The 20,701-nt window shown below is 33.9% G+C and overlaps 2 protein-coding genes across 2 annotated transcripts; one reads left to right on the forward strand and one right to left on the reverse strand.

Moving 5' to 3' along the window:
* Positions 1-7,310: 7,310 nt before the first annotated feature.
* On the reverse strand, positions 7,311-10,501 carry LOC100258019 (H/ACA ribonucleoprotein complex subunit 4). The gene is made up of 2 exons (XM_002270037.5): positions 8,536-10,501; positions 7,311-7,676 (listed from the first exon to the last, which is right to left on the reverse strand). Exon 1 carries the CDS (start codon positions 10,338-10,340, stop codon positions 8,580-8,582), a length of 1,761 nt encoding a protein of 586 aa, XP_002270073.1. The 5' UTR covers positions 10,341-10,501; the 3' UTR covers positions 7,311-7,676; positions 8,536-8,579.
* A 6,055-nt stretch (positions 10,502-16,556) lies between these two features.
* LOC100249322 (putative E3 ubiquitin-protein ligase XBAT31) lies at positions 16,557-20,528 on the forward strand. The gene is made up of 8 exons (XM_002264398.5): positions 16,557-17,203; positions 17,308-17,367; positions 17,531-17,602; positions 17,702-17,823; positions 17,915-18,055; positions 18,138-18,245; positions 18,969-19,227; positions 19,878-20,528. The coding sequence occupies exons 1-8, from the start codon at positions 17,024-17,026 to the stop codon at positions 20,268-20,270; spliced, it is 1,335 nt and encodes a 444-aa protein (XP_002264434.1). The 5' UTR covers positions 16,557-17,023; the 3' UTR covers positions 20,271-20,528.
* Positions 20,529-20,701: the final 173 nt, after the last annotated feature.

Raw genomic sequence — 20,701 nt, forward strand, 5'->3', positions numbered from 1 at the left:
AAAAGAGTTCAAATTTAAAAATGTTTGATGAAATACATCTTTGGCTGACACCTGGTTTTGCCCCACCCGATGAGAAAGAGAGGAGAGGGTTTCTACCAGTTGTCTTGAGGACAGAGAGGGATCTAATATCCAGTCTAAACACAAAAAGTCATTTTATATCCTTGGCATCATCATATCAAGCTTGTATCCTTTCTATGCTGGCCTTGCATTGAAAATATTTCCCGCCCCCTCCCACTCCCTTTCCACATGGAAAATTCCAAACCCATATTTTATTTTTCGTCCATCATTTTCTCGAGAAGAAGACAAGAAAATCCACTTAGAGATTAGTAACTTTCAACTGCCCAAGAAATCTATGGTTCAACAATGCAAAATTGTTTTTCTTTTCTTTATTTTTGCATGAGAAAGGATAGAATGTACATGTGATCTTCTGCATTGATGTTGTAATAAATGATTGATGGTAATGATAGGCAAGGTACATGTTTGTTGGGCAAGGGTTTGAAAGAGGGGGGGAAGAGTAGGGTTTCTAGGATAAGACAAGTGTCTCAAAAGACTCCAAAAAAAAAAAAAAAAATTCCCATAAAAAATGTAAATAAATAAATTAAAGCTTCAATAGGTAAAGTGAGTGAGCTAAGACTAAGAGAAGTTGAATTGGGTCGAGGAAGAAGCATAACGTAAAGACTGCAGCAGAGAGTCAAAGACAAGTCTGAGAATGCTGAAGCCTTCCGCATTTGACGCGCGTGAAGTACGTGCTTCTGCCACCACACAGCAAGCAGACAAACGTACTTCTGTCAGTATTCATCCCTGACTCTTTAACACTCTCCCCAAGTGATTCGATCTTACATTGCACGCGCCTCCATGCGGCGTCATTTTTCTCTTTCCTTCTTTCTTTTCTAAATATACCACGCTGTTTTTCTTTCAACACGTACAGAAAATCATGACTTCCCATTCTTTTTCTTTCCACACGTACAGAAAAAACCATGACCTCCATTCATCCTCTTACCCAATTATTAATATTATTCATTTTCCAGATAGCTATAACCATCTTCGCCCCATCATTCAGAGTCGAGAGCGATTCCTTGTGTGCAAGAATGAAGCTTTTAAAACTCTTTGTTCTCTTGGGTAAAGAGGAAATAGTTGGATATAGTCCTGAAGTTGGGCCATACTTCACCATGATTTGTTGAAGAAGTTAGCAGAAACTAGTGGGGTGGGAAGGAATAGAAAGCTGCAACTGACCATGTAAGCAAGAGGAATGTCTTGTCATTTGCCGTCTCATAAGGCGGCAATCCATTATAGTTGGTTATGGAGTACATGTCTCTTTCAATTATAACATCTACCAAAAAGAAAAGTAGCACGTTTCCAGGTTGTTCCTCCCCAATTTAGAATGTAACGTTCTCTATTTGAATTCTTCCTAGATAAAAAATGTGACATATATATAGTTGATCATCCGTTCTAACTAAAGGGTTTTGGATTGAGAGTCACGATGTAATCCCACTAGGATTCTTTGGTTAATTACCACTTAAATGATCCCATGATCATGTGCCAGAAGTTCTACTTATGTATGAGAAAGATCGATCATAGAGGCAAAATAAAAATAAAATTCATTTGGGTTTATTAAAAAAAAAAAGAATGAAAAAAAGGAAAGTTGGCCCACAAAATTGGAAATTAGAACCAAGTATGAAGGATCCACAAGATGGGGTGGATGGGGTGGACGGGGGGTGGACGGGGTGGACTAACCCTTGAAATAATAAAAGAAAAACGGCTACTGAGAGCCCGCAAGGAAATCTTGTGTACAGAGTAGCGAAGAAAAGGATTAAAATAATGGAGGATTCAAAATGGGATTGGTCATGTTGAAAGAAAAGAATCTGGGTGTTCGGATTTGCTTTTGCAAGGACCAAGGCTGCATACCAAGAAGGAATAAAGCAAAAAAAAAAAAAAAAATTGAAAACCAGTAAAACGCACCGTCAAAAAGGTCAGTCGCCTCACACAGTCAGTCTGCAACAGTGGGATGCAGATGATGTATGGTGGGTGGGTCATCTTCGTCTTGGGTATCCAGTAATCAGCGGTGTTATAGTGATCCCGAAATTGTCGATAATGAGATGGGGTATCCCAAAAAGAAGCCCACCTCCCCAACATTTGTTACTACTTGTACGTACGAAGTGGAGCTATCCAAGGATGGAAGGGCTCGGAAATCCAAGCTATAAAAATCTATGTCTCTTCGTCTCTTCCATCATCACCCATCATCATCATCATATGTTAGATGCCCCCACATGGATAAGCGTGAGAGATGCCTTCTCTCTCTCTCTCTCTTTCTCTCTCTCACTCTCATATATATGTTTCTACCCACTGCAGCTTTCGCTTTTGAAATGTCCTTGTAATAACAACTCACTCTCACTCTCACTCTCTCTCTTTCTCTTTCTCTTTCTCTCTCAACATATCCATTAACAGGTGGAGAAGGAAAGTGGGAGACTGAGATTCCAAACTCGCCTCAGTCCTCACGTTCTCCCACATGTACTCAATCATACACATGTCTCAGATTCCTGAGTCAGTTCTCTCACAAAATTCCCCTAACCCACTTCTCCAAATCACCTCATTTGCTGCTAATTGCTTTTACTAGTCTTCTCCAGACTCCACCCTCCAAGGGCCCCCCACCACTTGTGCTGAATTGGAGCCATCAAATCGGTTGACACATTTCTTTTTATGTGAGAAGCATCCTATGTTTTCACGCTTTTCATTGTTGGAAGAGCCTTGGAAGTCTCCATTTCTCCACGACGTCTCCTGCTGCTCTACGTGGCTTCCTATTGGACGTCGGATTAGAATTAAAACATCCCCACTGATTGACTGCCAATTCAAAGGCCGTCTTCTTTAGAGAAATGCCCATGCATTTCCACATCTTATAATGTGATGCTTTGATAATTCTAGAATATAATACTTTTGGGTTTAATTTAAAAGATGGTGTTGGTGTCCTTCCTACCAATATTCAATCATCAAGCCATTTTTTGACATAAAATTTCCCTAAGTATGAGATATGATCAGCTCACGTGATGAATTTATGTACTGCCTTATCCCATTCTATCAAGCACTAGCTTGGGTTGAAACCCACGATTACATGTTTATAATCATCAAGTTTGTTTGAAAGTGATTTTAAGAGGATTAAAATAGAAAATAGAATTAAGTTCTTATATAAAAAATAAATATTTATTTTATATCTTTAAAAATTATTTTTAAAATTTGAGATAATACAAAAAAAAATTACTATTTCAATTTTTTTAAATTATTAAAAAATTAATAAATAAAATCTCAAATAAAGATGACAATAGGATGAGGTTTTAGAGTATCCAAGTTTGTCTCACCTTGCCGTACATATAATATTAAATAAAAATATTTTCATAAAAATGAATTATAAAAATATGGGAACACCGCTTTTAAAGATGGGGTGAACCCTTCCATCCGACCTTAAAGAATTTTTATATTTTATATATAAGGTAATATGATTTTTTAAAACATATAAAAATATTAATAAAAAATAGAAATTTATATACCCACAAGGAGAAAATTACCAATTTCATTGTTTCACTCCCTTCATCCCATTAATTGGTTCATCATATATATATTGGGAAATGATGTAGATGGCCTAAGGCTTTGCAAGTGGGGTGTCTTGGTTTTTTATGGAAAGCAAATATTTGTAGATTGAATTTTGTCATTTTGCAAATAATGAAATCCATGATTGATTTACCGGACACGAACATGTGTGTGTTTTGATTGATGGGTATGAGTTTTCCACTTTCCCTGCTTTATTTTTGCAAGGATGTTGGGCAGCCCACGTAGCTGATTAACCCATCCACTAATAATAATGAGCGTGGGCCTACTAGCCCATAGGCCCAATTTGGAGAAATTTGTTTTGGGTTTTTTTGGTGAAGGCCCAGTGCTTTTAGAAAGCATCAATCCAGCATTTGATAAATTGATCTAATAATTATCTTCTATGAGCAACCAAAAAAGCATCGAAGGAAATGACAAATAATTATATAAATTTTACTATACTAGGCCTTCAATTATTTTTTGACACGTGTAGGAACAATTATAAAAACCTAATTATAATCAAAATTAAACTCCTAATATAATTAGGAAATGATAAAAAAAAAAATTAAATTCAAATATTAATAATTTTAATATACTAAGAAACGTGATCTTAGTTTAGTTAGGGCTCTCCATCTTCGACTGAATTTCGATCATTTCTAAAGCATTCATCATTTTAGTGCACGTCTCAAATTCATAAGCTTTACCTTGGACACACGATTTCTATTCTCTTCTCTTATACTTTTGAGGCTATCTTTATTTCCTACACTTTTTCAGGCCATCAACCGTCCACCGTCGATAACGATACTTGAACCACCGCAGACGGTAGCCAACTCACTGGTTTGATTGGGGTGAGCACTATAATGACTTACCTCAAATTATTTTTGTGAGAAGCATTAGAAGCATTTGTTGGGAGAGTGAGTGTTTTACTTTTTTTTTATCTATAATTTTGTTTTCTTTTATTATGTCTTTTTTAGATAGTATCTTACTCTTTATTTTTAGATAATAACTTACTCTTCGTTAAAGATTTAATGTTATTTTTTATTCAATCGGATTGTTACGGCTAAGTTTGAAAAAGTTTGTTAGTGGCAAGTTAGTTTTTTTTAATAAGGTAGGTTGGATTGAAAGTTTTAAAACTGAGATAAAATGTTTTAATTAATTTTGACAACTTTGATATTTTATTTTTTAAGACAATTATTTTTTTAATTAATTTTTGGAAAGTTGATATCTTATTTTAAGAAAATTATATTCTTAATTAACTTTTAGAAAGTTGATATTTTATTTTTTAAGAAAAGCATTTTCTTAATTAATTTTTGGAAATTTGATATTTTGTTTTTTTAAGAAATTTATTTTCTTAATTTATTTTTAGAAAGTTGGTATTTTATTCTATTTCTAACTCTCTAGATTGTTTAGCCTATATATATATATCTTACCTAACTATGTGTTTTAGAAGGTTCAACGAAATCAAACCTTAACTTGTCCTAACTACCTCCTCACAAAGGTCGGAGGTACTATGTCGCGAATGTGCTAGAGAGTAAAGCGATCACGTAAGTCCATATATTTTGATCTTAAATAGTGAATTGTAAATTAGTGGTCTTAGATCTCATGATTTTTTATCTCTACAATTAGTATGAGAGTTTTCTACATAAAAATTTCATGTGTCGGAATTTTTATTTGAATATTCTTAATATTTCCAGATTTTGATTTGGGTTAATTTATTCTACATTTATATTATAATCTTTAAAAACATCCATTCACCCATCTTTGGGTGTTACTCTATCAGACTACGATTTTTTCAGTATTGATCATACTTCAGGCAGAGCTGTAGAGTTGAAGTGTCCTAGTGCATTTTCTATAGAGTTAAAGTGTCCCTGTGCATTTTCTTAAATAGGCTTAACTTTTCTTGGGATTCGTAACTTTAGAGAATAAATTTGTGATATTTTACATTGGCTAGGAAAAAAAATTACTAACAAAAAAAATTACTAGTACTATATATATATATATATATATATGTATATGGACACACACTAACACACCACTTTCTTCTCTTGTGGGGATATTGTCCTTTCTAAGTTTAATGGACTCACAACTTCAAAATTGTGCTTATAAGAGAAGCCTACTATAAATATAATATCATAAATTTCTTCTCTTAATGAATGTGTACTATTATAATCGCACCTCAAATGTAAACACAATGTCATCATTGTGTTTCATGGAATTACATAACCATACAAGAAGACACCCATTATGAAACCAAAGAATTTCACACTAAGGTCAAAGTTGAATTTGTACATTATAAAAAGATAGCGTCAAAAAACTATTTCCCTTAATTAATGTGTGATATCATAATCACTCTCATAGAAATACAATATTTTTATTATATCTTATGGGATTGTAGAACCCGACAAACAAATACCTCTTATAATTAGATGAAAAAACTCCTAATACTATATATGTAGTGAACTCCTCTTACCTGTAAAATTCATTTTAAAGCTATGAAGATTCAATAAGCCTAGAACCAACAATATTTATGTAAAACAAAGTCATTACAATATGCGAAGTGAACTTCTCTAAACCATGTAGATATTTTTTAAATTGTGAGGAGTCATTAGACATATAAAACAAATAATATCTATGCAAGAGACAATAAGTTATTAGAAGTGGAATCAGAGTTGATCGCCAACATTAACGTAAAATTTTATTTGTCAAGAAGAGGGTTGAGTGTAATGAGGGAGAGAAGCTCCAACAATGAAGAGGACTAGCCCTTTGAACTCGACGAAATCACTACCAATGAATCATAAAGGGTGTCTATCTGACTCTACAATCTTATGGAACATTATAATGATGCCACCTATGTATGAGAGTGATTAAGAATATCTTATACCCTTTAAAAGAAGTTTTCAACATTAAACATAATGAGCTACACCTAAAGCAAATTCTTAATAATAGTATCAAGCCAATATCTAATTCACACCGATTCTAACCTAAAGGAAATTTCTAGCCTCCTCGAGAGGGAACCCCCGAGGATTGAATCGAGTAATCATAGGTTTATTTATCAAGGTAAGCCTTATGATTGATTCCTGCAACCTCCGAGTTATTAAAAAGGTGCGCCATGCCCTCAATTTGATCAAATGCATCTATGGTGATTAGAAATCATTTTAACTTTGAATCTGCAAAGTTAAACAAAGGGCTGCTTGTAATCATCAAATAGAAGATTAAACAGCCCAACTTCAGGGATTTAATTGTCATCGAGCCCATTCACCACGTTCAGGGAGCCATAGATCCACCACATATGACATACCTCCTCAAGGACGGACCAGGTTACTTGAAAAGGTCCAACACCTTCTTCACACTTCCAGAATCAAAATATCAGGACCCTAGTAAAAAGCTAGCACAACTAAAACAATAAATCATATCCTGTGCAAGTTTGAAGCACATTATTACTACTTTGCAAGTCCCCTGTAAACCATCAATTATGGTAATATATGTCTCTGCTAAGACATGCACACCATCCAGAAAGAATGATTCAGGTGGACTATCAAAATATACAAGATAAAATCCTGATCACAGACTAAGTATCTTCCACAGCTTGCCTTAGGTTTATACGAGTTACCATTACAATTGCTCTTCTTTGCACTTCCCTGCTTAGCTCCCTTCTCCTATCTTATTTTTCCCACCAAAAAGTAAAATTTATACTACAATAGAATAATAGCCAGCACAGAATCGCTATTCAAGGATCACTCAAAAAAGAACAAGTTATTTAATTTGAGTTACAATGTGGCATAACATGAAAACCCAAGTAAACATGCTGAACAACTGAAGTGTTAAAGACATCTCAAACTAAGCTTTTTAATTTGCTAAAAATCTAATAACAGGGCAACATTCCACAATGTCAAATGTTGATCCTTTGAATGCCTTAAGTCATTTCTCGAACCATAGTCCAAATAGATATTGCAGGAGCCAGATCACATCTTACCAGAAACTATGCAACAGAAACAGCAATAGTCTATGATTTCTTAAGTGCCAAAATTACCCAGTAAGGTATTACTTAAATCCATAATCCAATGCAGTGTTCCACCATTGCTTCTCGCACTCCAGCAGATCTGCACATGAATAAACACCAACACCAAACATTGTTCCTTAGTAAACATTATAAACACGTCCATCAACACCCATCTAAATTAGTCAGTAGAAACAGTGACAGTAAATTGATAACAGTTTAAAATTCAAGCTGAATTGGCTTTAATACACGAGGGAATGGTTGCGCAGGGATGAACTACAGTTGAAGACCAATTTCTCCACTGGCCAAGTTCTCCCAGGGTTGAATTGGGCAGGTTAATCAGGCAAATCATAAAGGAACTATTTTGTCGGGTTTTGATAGGTAACTTTGAGCCCAAATGAGCTTGGAATTTGTTCATGTTCAATTCTTTTTCAACTAGGCATTTAAGTACCTACATAGGTGAACATGCCTAACAAGGAAGTCATATACAAAGTGAGAGACTGCTTTATATGGATTTAAACAAGAGAAAATATGAACGAATATATAGAATATGAGGAGCACTATAAATTACCCAGCACAGCATAACATTAAAGCCTAACTGAGAGCACTTATTTGGGCTTCTTTTACCTAAGGTCTTGGATGAAATAGATGCCCAATTAAGAGGAATTCATCATACAATAAACTCACAGAAAAACCACCAAATTACTTTATAATCATTAATCACTTTAGTATTACATAAAAAAATACAACATCCAGAAAGTTAAAATTGCAACAGACATTATGCACACACTGAAAGTTCAGGCGTGAATAACACTAATTCAAAACCTAAACAAATTATTAAAAAAAAAAATTAAAAATTGATGATGTAGCTGAAGAAAGTAGATCTATTGTGAAAATGTGCAGCAAATAAATGCAAATATTAAAAATTGTTGCAGATTGAGATGAGAAATAGATGAGCATACATTCAAGAGTTTGGTGAAGTGAAGAAAGAGAATCTCATTTTCATTTAGTCCTCTTCTTCTGCATCTTTATTCTTTTTCTTCTTCTTCTTTTTCTTCTCACTCTTATCAGCCTCAGCATCACCCCCACTAATGCCCATAGGTGATCCAGAGGCGGTGCCATCCTCAGCCTCCTTGTTCTTCTTCTTCTTTTTCTTCTTCTCAGACTTCTCCTTATCAACTGTGACAGCTTCATCCTTATCTTCATCCTCCTCTATCTTCACCTTCACAGCTTTCTCTTCATCAGATAAGGCAGCATCACCATTCTCCTTCTCCTTCTTCTTCTTTTTCTTCTTCTCTTTCTTTTCAGTTTCGACGAACTCTGACACCTCTTCAATCTCCTTCTTAATCTTCTTAGCAGGAACTGTAACAGGATCATCAGTACTTTCATTCAATTTTCGTTTGCGTTGCTCCCCATCAATCTCTTCCTTCACATCAGTCTCTGCCTTCACAGTGGGTTCCACAGCAGCTGCAAGACTTGCAACCATAGAATCCCCTCCTGTAGGCAGAACCACATTCCTTAACCATTCTGAAGGAGTATTCTCATTTGGCTTCCCATGTTTATTTAATTTTCCCTCAGTAATCAGTTTCTTCTTCATGGCTGCCCTTGGTCCCAAGCCCCATTTCCTTGGGTAAGTATCCCGATCCATGACCACCCTCTTAATTCTTGCCACAACACCATGATCACAAGTTGCCATTACAGCAGTTGTCATCTCTGCAATGCCCAATGCAATTGCCTCTCCTTTGGTAGTCATAAGGACAACTTCCTCACCATTCTCAATTTCATTTTCAAATCTCAACAACCCTGGAATCATCAATTTTGCACCATAACAAATCGCATTCACAGCAGAATCCTTCACAACCAATCTCTTATAACTAGTTAAGACCACTTCAAGTGGCATAATAACCCGTCTCAAATAACTCTCATCCCTGTAATTATCATAAACCCATTGAGCATCCATAACATCGTGCATTGTAACCATGTTATCTTTCTCACCCAAAATCCCAGACCGCACCCTACGAAGCTCCTGCATATGCCCTCCCACGCCAAGAATCAGGCCCAAATGCACACATAATGTCCTTACATAAGTTCCCGCCTCGCAAGAAATCCAAAAAACAACTAAATGCCTATCTGGGTCGTACTCAAGAAGCTTACTCTCATAAATCGTCCTAATCCTAAGTTGCCTTTTTACAGCAGAAATCAAAGGTGGCCTCTGGAACACCGCTCCAGTTAGGGTTTCAAGCGCCCGAGCCACCTTGGCAACATCGGGCACTGAAGAGTGTAAACGGGCAACACAGACATATTCTTTTCCAGCGCCTTGCTGGGATTTCACAAGGCGGGTGGCTCGATCGATACACACTATGAGATTTCCAGTCACTTTAGGATCGAGGGTACCGCTGTGACCGGTTTTTTCAACTCGGAGAATGCGCTTAATCCAAGCGACAACCTCGTGAGAAGATGGGTTAGCGGGTTTATCAAGATTGAGAATGCCGTACCTGATGTACTCAGCCAGAGGACGCTTGAGGGGGGAATAACCGGAGGGAAGAGGAGTGTAGTGCCCTGTGCGTACATTGAGACGGTCGTAGTTCTTGAGAAGGATTGGCCACTGAGAGGTGTCTAACGAAGGAGTGAAGCTCTGGGGTTTGATTAGGAACTCACCGTCCTTCTGAGTAGGATCGGAACCGAATTCGACAACATCAAGGGCTTCTGTACGGCTCTTATTCTTCTTCTTTTTCTTCTCGGAACGCGAAAGCTCGAGCTCAGACATGGCTCACTGTGTTGTGATTGTCGTTGTTATTAGGGTTTTGGAGGTGGCTAGAGGAGGGAAGAGGGTTTTAGAGGAAATGAAGATTTTATAGGGTTTTTTGGGTTTAGGGCATCAGAAGTTCAGAACCATCTACAATCACGGGCAGAGTCTCGGGTCGAGCCACTATAAACTAGAAGGCGGTGCTATTTGCTGGGTTTGGACTTGGGCCCAATTTTGGGCTGGGCTAGGTGGCAACAAGTTTCCAAAGAATGAACCGTGGACGAATTTTGAGCCCCTTGAGCATTTGGCCCATTAAGCATTTCAATCCAACAATGGATCCACTTTTGAACTGAGGGAGCCATAATGATTAATGACCTTGCATTGCCAATACTTCCACCTCAAATTGAAAAATGTTTTCTTACCAAATTATTTCATCCAAATATTAAGTGGTGGCTTGCATATATTTCTTATTTTTTTTGTTTTTAAAACAAAATTGGGTAATAACTTCAACATAAAATATATAAATTCTTATGACAACAATTTTTAATGGCGATTTCTAAGAATAACCTATATTTATATACAATTTTAAAAATAATCACTCACATGAAGTGATGACATCCTCATCGTGTCTCACATGATTATACTCCTAACATACACCCCTTACAACCCCATGCAAATATGATGCCCCTTACCATAATTGGGATGACAACAAGATGAGTTTTGGACAAGTAACATCCTTCAAGATTAAAATAAGGATGATAACAAGATGAGTTTTGGACGGAGTTTCCCATGTTCACCTTGCACTACGCCTTCCCTTATCTTTCTCTTTACTTTATCATATATCTCTTGTTCTTCCTCACATTCCTGTCTATCTCTTATTGTATGTATAAACTTATTTTCCCATCATCACCTAAAATATTTATAAATAAATATTTCTAATAATTTTTTTATTATACAAGAAAATCTAATATTATAATAATATATCAACTTAAAAATTATTTTATATAATATTTTTTTATAAAAAAAGAATCTATTTTATACAATATTATTTTATAAAAAAGAATCTTTGTTGGTTAGGAAGTCGAGACACTTTTCAATCATACCAAATTTCATTAAGTCAATTTTCCATCCTCCATGATACATTCTTTTTGTATCACATTATGAGGATATAGAACAATTGACCAAAAAAAATTAAAATTAAAAAAAAAAAAAAAAAACTCTTGAAATAAAATTTTAAAAATTTAATTATGTTAAAATAGATATATTTTATAAATAATTAAAATATTATGATTCTTATGAATTATTTTTAGAAAATTAATTTTTTTAAATATTTTATTTGCATTAAAAATTAGTAAATAAAAAAATTAATTAAACTTTCTTTAAAATTTATATAAGGCAATATTTGAATCTACCTTGAATCATCAAAGGTTTTAAAAAAGTCTCAAACTCATTTAGTTTAATATTAAACCTATCTTATTAGGGGTAAGATGAATATCTAGAAAAACTCATCTCATTGTTATTCTTGATTAAACAAACAAATTCCGACATCTAGAAGGTTCTCGTGACTTTTATAACTTACAAAATTTGTATAACGTATAGCAAAAAAAATTTATTTTTTTTAGCATAAAGCAACTGAAGTTTGATTTATGTAAACATATGCCATCTTTGTGAATAACCTTTTACACTATGACTGAAACAAAGGAATTTGGACGAAAAGAAGCAAAAAATAGCTCAGGCGAGAAAAGGAAAGAAATGATTTTATAAAACATAATTGAATGCTTCTTAGAATAAATAGCATGAACGTTTGACAAAGTCTTATACGGTATTTGTTTTTATATCGCTTTCTTTTGAAACAAAAACACGGTCAATTTAATACGTTTTGATACGAAAACTGGGGAGACCGTTTTTGTTTTTGTAAAATATTTTTTTTAATTGGAAAACGCTTTCATTTTCATATTCTCTATAGCAATGGCGTTCGGATTCAATGTCAAATCAAGCCGCGTACGCCTGCACTTCGGAAAAAATAAACAAAATTGAAAAGAATGGTCACGTGGGGGATTGCTGAGTTAATTTATTTGGTCATGGAGGTCAGGAGTTGGTTGGAGATGAGTTGAAGCTTCCTCGTTCCTTGTTGAGCCATCTAACCGCGGGTCCACCGGGCAGACAATCAAACAGTCTCCTCCAATGACTAGGACTGAACCCCGATTTTGTACTCTACATATACCCCAAAATTCCTCCCACATCCCCATTTTATCTTATTCTGTATTCACGGGATAAGATAGATAGGAAAATATATTATCTACTGTTTTTTTTATATTTATTCTATATGAAATATGTTAATTCTAAACTAAGATATATGGAACCAAAAATTAATTTTTTTCAATAATTATTTTTATTTTTTTTATATTACTTATTTTTTAGAACAAAAAATTTTGATTAAAAAAAATTAAATTCATGATTAAAAAATAATTAAAAATTTTATACAATATATTATAAAATAATACTAATATATATATATATATATATATATATATATATATATATATATTGAGTAATATCATATAAATTTTTTATGCGTAAATTGTAAATATTTTAATCAATAATATTGTTAATAAGTCAAAAAATATATTTCCTAAATTTTAAGTTATTGAACAATTTCTAAATAATACTAAATGTAAGAATTTTTTTGATTTTTTAATGTAAAATATTAAAATTTGATATAATTTTAACTTTGAACAAATATATAACTTTGAAAAATAATATATATTTCATTTTAGTTTTTTTTATTCATTTTGAAAACTAAATGTAAATATGACATAACATATTAAATTCCATTTGATATATATACAAAGACATCATATCGCATTGAAAATGATATCGTAAAATATATATTATCTAATGAGATATGATATGTCAATTTCATTTTATCTTGTCCCATCAACCAAATGTAGCGACATATTCGATGGACTTGACATAGTATGAAATAAAACAAGAAAATATAACATATCATACATATTTCATGTTTGATAGATAACATATCATATCTCATATTTGATAGGTAATGGAATAAGATCACTTATCTTGTCCTCTATTTAACTAAACATGAAATAAGAGAAGTTCTCTAATCACTTATTTTATCAAATGTTTAACTGAATATAAGTAATAAAATCTATTATCCAATATCTTTTTTATATCTCTTCTATATATGATACAATTAATTTCAAGTTGAGATATAAGATATAATATTCCATATATCATTAATTAATTTATTTTTAATCATTTATAATTTTTTTAATTAACTATTTTTTTTAAATTATTCTTTTTAATTAAAAACTTAAATTCGTGGTTAAAAAAAAGAGCTACAAATATATTTATAAAACATATTAAAAAAATAATATTAATATATGTATTATTTAATACACATAAATTATATTTTTATATTTTGAATAATATTTATATATATTTTACAAACTAAAATATAAGCATAACTATTTATTCGTTAACTTAAATAACATATCCTAAATATCGTGCATTACATATACTACCTTACCGTATCATGTCGATAAATATTCAAGGAAATTATATCTTATATAATCTTACAAAATACATTTCAAATCCAATGAGATGTGATAATATACGTATTATATCATATGTTATCTTTGTCAACCAAATATAGGTTTAGTGATTAAATATCATTACACATCATAACTAGGTTTTCATAGGAGTAATATTTACATATATGATTGAAAATAGAACATTCATGAATGAGGAAAGTTCTTATTCTGAATGAGATAATATTAAATCATTGTTAACTTACGTTTTTATCATGTATCCTCACTCAAACGATGAGGTTAAAAAAGGAAAAAATAGGACATTCTTAGAGATATACAACCATGTTATTTAATAATCCCAATAGTAAAAAAAAAAAAAAAATGTTTGAAAAATTCATCGGATGGTTAAGATTAAACCGTGACAATATTAAGGATATAATAAGTGGATTATTCAAGTACCAAATTATTGAATTTATTTAAATAATGTTTAATTTTAATAAAATTATAAGAAATAGTTGAAAAAGATAATGGAGTGGAATTCAAGTAAGGTAGAAAAAGTCGTCATTTTCAACTTAAATATACAAAAGTCGAAAAAGGAAGTTAATTTTATTTAGGAGATGTAGTTTCAATTTGTATTTAGAAACCATATTTAGAATATGTAACAAAAATAAATTTACTATTTTTAAAATACGGTTGAACAAAAAAACCCCAATATCACATCTTCATGCTCGTAAGATAGCTAAAATGAACAAATATGTGAAATAATTCTCAAATTTGAAACTATTTGAACAAAAAAACTATCATTTTGATCAAAATTTCAAATATTTTTATTTGCATTTCTATCTGATCAAGTATCATAGGATCCAGCTGTGTGAACACCTATTAGCCAGAGTCATTATCAGCTGCAACCCTAAGTCAATCATAATGGGGTTAAACTTTATACATCACTAATCATAGGCCAGCCGTACGAGTGGAGGCATCATCCCAAACTCTACCATCTAAAACAATTTCTCTAAGCTTTATTAAAAGTCACTAGGAGCCTTAATTAGAATTTCGAGGAACTTTATTACAAATCAGGAACAGTGAAATTTTGTGCTAATTAAAAAAATTGACCCACTGACTCGAGAAAATCAACCATGCACGCCTTCCGTATGAATTTGAGAATTGACAATCGTACAAGGCAAGCCACCTTCAAATCTTTCTCCACTGGTAAAAATTGCTCTAAGATTGCTTTGCAGAATCCCAAAAGGATGGTTTACGCATCCCCAAATGACTCCATTCAAGGCACCCCGACTAAAAGCATTTTACTCAAAAGGATTTTTAGGACAAGCATTTGATAATTTATTTTTAATATTTTAAAAAATATTTTTTCATATATAATATTTTATTTTTAATGATTTTATACATTTATATAATTATTTTTTAAAATAATCCTTAAAAAATAATTAAAAATAGTAAAAGACAATATCCCCTTAAAACATCTCATTCTTTGTTTTCTAAAACAAAAAATATAAAATAATTTTTTATTATCAAATTTACTTTTATGATTTTTATTTAAAAAAATAAAAAATTGTTCTCGAAAATAATTATTACATAGGTCTCATATTTAGTATAAATATGTTTTTTTTACTCATGATGTTTTTATAAAATATTTTTAATTATTTTCTACCATTTTTTTAGAATTATTTTTAAAAATGATTACATGTCTATATATTAAAAATAAAACCCTAAATATTAAAATTATTTTAAAATTACATTTAAAAACATTAAAAAAAAAATATCTTAAGTTTTTAAATAGATTTTTATTTTATAAAAATTAAACAACAAATTAAAAAAATTATTATCCAAAACTGTTTTTGAAAACGAAATAAACCCGATTTTCTAACACGTAACATTTTCAATTTAATGGCACGTTTCTCGGGGGAGAAATTGGAGGGTGACTAGAAGGCATTTGAATCATATGATGCGTAGATGTGACTTTTTAAATATGAATTTTTATCTTGTAGCTGTATGTTATTGACCAGTATAGGAAAAAGAATAGAAAAAGCGAAGCCAGGTGGAAGGCTTACATGAGGAGGAAGTCAAAAAGAGGAAACGTCGGCAATTAAAGGATATTTGTCATGAGAAAGCTGTAGTTTTCACGTTTGTTCTTTTCTCCCCTTTTTATTTTTGGCTTAAATAATTGTTGTAATTTTAATTTTAAATAATTTAGAAAAGAGAATTCTACCGTGCCTTCCGGAGGTATTATGTCTTGATTTTTTTCACTTATTTATAAAATATTAAAAAGCATATTAAGTTTGATTTTGCTTACTAATATGTGATAATGCTTAATTATTCGACTTTTGAAAAGAAGAAAAAGTTAGGAAACATAATGAAAACTCTTTGAATATTATTTATTCCTCGGATGAAATTAAAAGTTATTCCAAAATAGTTCATTATCAATTTAAGAATTTTAAGAAAAAAATGGAAAATTTTATATTTTTTGTTATGATTTTCTTTATAATTTTTGGAAATCAAGAAATCAAATTAGTAAAATTACTAGACAGCAATTTTTTCTTAAATTGAAAAAATGAAATCAATTTTTAAAATTTTTTATTTATAAAAATTTAATTTTCATTATTTAAAATGTAAAATATAAGATAAAGATTAAAGACAAACAAGTGGAACGAAAAGTCCAAATTGACATAAAATAAAAAATTTGGAAATTGAAAACCAGGGAGCAGGGATGCAGAGTCCGACACTGTAACCGGCAGAGATGCCATCGGACGGCTGAGAGGGAGAGCGGCGGGAATGGAAGGCTGAGATGAACCCGGGAAAAGCGCGTCAAAAAATCCGTGTGATTTATTGAAAGAGACGTGGAGGAGAAAAGAGCAGATGTGTGTATAAGTGAAAAATGAATCTGAAAAAAAATTGATCGAAAAAATATCTGACAACATTAAACAGTGGCTCAAACACACGCGGTCAGTTGCCCGAAATCTCGGCGGGCAGGTCCAGACTCCGAGGCCACTCTCATTACTTAGATTGCATTGGCCTTCAACTCAGCCGCGCCACCAGCATCAGCCCCACCCGCCCATGACCTCCGTGGACGGTGGCGCGTGACGACGGGCGCGGGCGGCCTGGGGACTTATATGCTGAAGGGGAAGATAGGAGGAGATGGGTCAGGGATTGAGTTGTGGTGAAGGCGCTGATTACAGGTTTTTGGGTGCCGTTGAGGATGGGGACGTGGATTTGGTGGAAGCTATGCTGGAGGAGGAACCTAGTCTTTTGGAACAGAGGGGTGGCAATGGGAGGCTCCCTGCGCTTCATTTGGCAGCTGCCAAAGGTCGGATCGAGGTGGGTTTGTGTTTTTCTTGATTGATTTCTTGATGGGTTTTGGTTTTCTTTGGAAAATTTTTTGATGGGTGTTTATCTGTGGTGCATGGTGTGGTGATGGATAGGTGCTTTCTTTGATTTTGGCTCGGTCTGTCAATCCGGATGTCTTGAATGGGCAGAAACAGGTGATATTTTGTTCTTGATCAGTGTTTGTTTCGACATGGAACTCTCATTTTTCCTTTTTTGCTTCTGATCGGGAATGCTTTCACTTCTGTTTTGGTTTTTTGTTTTTTCCTCTCTTCTCCACCTCTTCTGTGGATTGATTTCTTCTGTTTGGAATTGATTTAGACGCCTCTTATGTTGGCTGCAATGCATGGAAAGATATATTGCGTGCAAAAGCTTCTTGAAGCAGGAGCGAATGTATGTTTCTTCATATGAGCTCTGATGGTCTTTTTTGAATTTGGCATTTGAACTGTAATAGAGAAATTGATGTTGGGTTATAATTGAAACTTCTTTCAGATTTTGATGTTTGATTCTCGTCATGGAAGAACCTGCTTGCATTATGCTGCTTACTATGGCCATTCTGATTGCCTCCAAGCTATTCTTTCTGCTGCCCATTCCACCCCTATTGCAGTTTCTTGGTAAGGTTTTATTTTTCCCCTTCCTTCCCTGTTTCTCTCTTTCAATTATCAATCATCTGATTTATATTGTCTGGTATGGATTGGAGAGCAGGGGATTTTCAAGATTTGTGAATATAAGAGATGGAAAGGGAGCAACTCCGTTACATTTAGCAGCCCGCCAAAGGAGGTCTGATTGTGTTCATATCCTCCTAAGCCGTGGCGCATTAGTCTGTGCTTCAACCAGTGGATACTGGTAATTTATTTTAGTCTCTGCATTCTGCTCAATTGTTAGGTGTCATATTTGCCCTTCTAATTCATGGAGGTTATAACTGCAGCTACCCGGGAAGTACACCCCTTCATTTGGCAGCTCGTGGAGGGTCCTTAGATACTGTTCGGGAATTGCTTGCATGGGGAGCAGATCGACTTCACCGAGATTCATCTGGGTAAACCTCAATAATCATATCTTGACAGGCATTTTTTTTTGGTTCATTTACTCTGTTTCTGAAGTATATAATGCAGTCTCCCAGCAACTAAGGTAACTAAATTTAGCTTGCACTTGGTGGACTCTTTTTTTGATGCTCAACCCCTTTAGACAATCTGAAAATTGCCTTCTCCATTAAAGAGCTACTTGGAAATAATTGAAGATGGGAATTTAAACTTTAATTATAAAACAGAAGGAGAAAGTCGTCTTCACAAATCTGCATTTGATATCACAGGAAAGATCCAAGAACTCATTTTAGAAAACTTCAACTCCCATGTGCATGCATTAACTGTTGCACAAAGGAATGCATTCGTGCTTACCTACTTATATTTGAATTTGTGGGTATGAACTCTTGAAACTGCATTAGAATGCTAAAAAAGTACTAAAAAAGAATGTAGGGAAATGACTTTTTGGGCAACATCATTTTCATTTTATGGAAAATAGCTGCCTTTTTATGCCTCTTTGTGTTCATACTATGCCATTTGCAGTAAGAAATCTTTAGTATGTTCACATGCCTCAGGCAAAAGAATTCCTACTCCACTTCTCCTGAGAGCATTGCTGCATCCCTATCCCCATAGTCCTAATATTGTACGAGTTCTGCTTCATTATTTGATGGCTAGAGTCTAGTTAAAAGTTTCTGAAGGTCTGCTTTTGGAACTTACCATTAAGGGATGCGTTTCTACAGGAGAATACCATATACAGTTGCCATGAAACACAAGCATGGAGCATGTGCAGCCTTGCTGAACCCTTCAGCAGCAGGGCCCCTTGTCTGGCCATCACCTTTGAAGTTCATCAGCACACTTAACCCAGAGGCAAAAGCCCTGTTAGAGAGGGCCCTAATAGAGGCAAACAAGGAGAGGGAGAAGGCCATATTGAAGGGAACAATCTACTATCTTCCATCCCCTTTGCATTCTGATGGTGGGCTTGATGATGATGCCTCTGAGGTAACACACTTCCTCTTCATTGAGATGCATACTTTTCATTTCATACCCTTACATTTATATCATGCCCCAGTTGAATTTTAAAATCCGTCAGCAAAAGAAGTTGTGTGCTTAAAGATCTATCTAATGATCCTGGAAACAAATTGGAATTGTTTTCTTTCTATGTCCTGTCCAACAACCTCCTGCAGATATTCTTATTTCCGTATTTTATTTTATTTACCCAATCAGTGAGATCAATTTTAGGTTTATATACAAAGCCCAGCTATGTCTTTACAATTTGGAGATGATCAACAAAATGGCCGGGAATTCTCTTCTAGGAAATCCAACTTCTGGCTTGAATTTCAAATATGTTGCATATCCAAACAGTTCAATCTTATAAGATCTGGAACTCAAAAATTTTTTAGCAAAGAAGACAATGCTGTGAGTGTTCAGATGCAGCAAAAACAAGTTTTTACTTGAGTGAGCTCCCTTTATATTTTTTGTTTCATGTTTATTAAGGTAGGCATGAATCAAACATCCATCATCCAGAGAAGCATTAGTATATAATATCACCATATTTGCTTCGCTATTTGGAATCATCATTCGGTTGTGCCCATTACTAAAAATCGATGACAATTGCTTTTCTTATTTTCTGGGAAATTCTTCTCAAACAGGCCAGCGAAGCCGAGCTATGCTGCATATGCTTTGACCAAGTCTGTACGATTGAAGTCCAAGAATGTGGTCACCAGATGTGTGCCCATTGCACCCTGGCGCTATGTTGCCACAACAAGCCCAATCCTACAACGGCCTGTCATACAGTTCCAGTTTGTTGCCCCTTCTGCCGAAGTGTCATTACCAGATTAGTTGTGGCCCAGATCAAGACCAACGATGACACAGAATTGGAAATTAGTCCCACAAAGCCAAGAAAATCGAGAGAAGGTCGAAATTTCAGCGAAGGAAGCAGCAGCTTCAAGAGTTTATCTGCAATGGGCTCATTTGGGAAGATGGGTGGGCGCAATCCAAGAAAGGTTGCCACCGAATGCAGCGAGGAAGTTGATAAGCCTTGATCAGTTCACTTCCAAGCCTGGACCTCATTAGGTGTGTAGCTCGAGCTCCAGTTTCTTCTATACAAATTTTGATAATAATTAAGGTCATTGAGAAGTATAAGAGCTCAAGCAAGATGTATTTTTTGTAATGGGTTTGGTTTTGTTGGATCTTCTTGTAATACCCTGCTCCACTCTAGTTTACAGATGCAGCAATGCCTTCAATGTTTGGTTGTGTAATACCACATGTTTTGATTATAAGAAAAGGCCAAGATTCTTAAACTGCTGCTCAACCATTGTGGATATTTTCAATTTCGTTTCCAAGCCAGTGTTAATCCACTCTTTTTCAGTCTCTTGTGGAAGAATGGAAAATTTTGTTTATTACCTTAGATTTTTGCTTGGGCCACCTCTCTCTTTCTTCACTGTAAAACAAAGCTGCTCCTAGAAATGATCAC

The sequence above is a fragment of the Vitis vinifera genome, chromosome 8, assembly GCF_030704535.1.
Source record: "Vitis vinifera cultivar Pinot Noir 40024 chromosome 8, ASM3070453v1".
In the NCBI taxonomy this organism is placed as follows: domain Eukaryota; kingdom Viridiplantae; phylum Streptophyta; class Magnoliopsida; order Vitales; family Vitaceae; genus Vitis; species Vitis vinifera.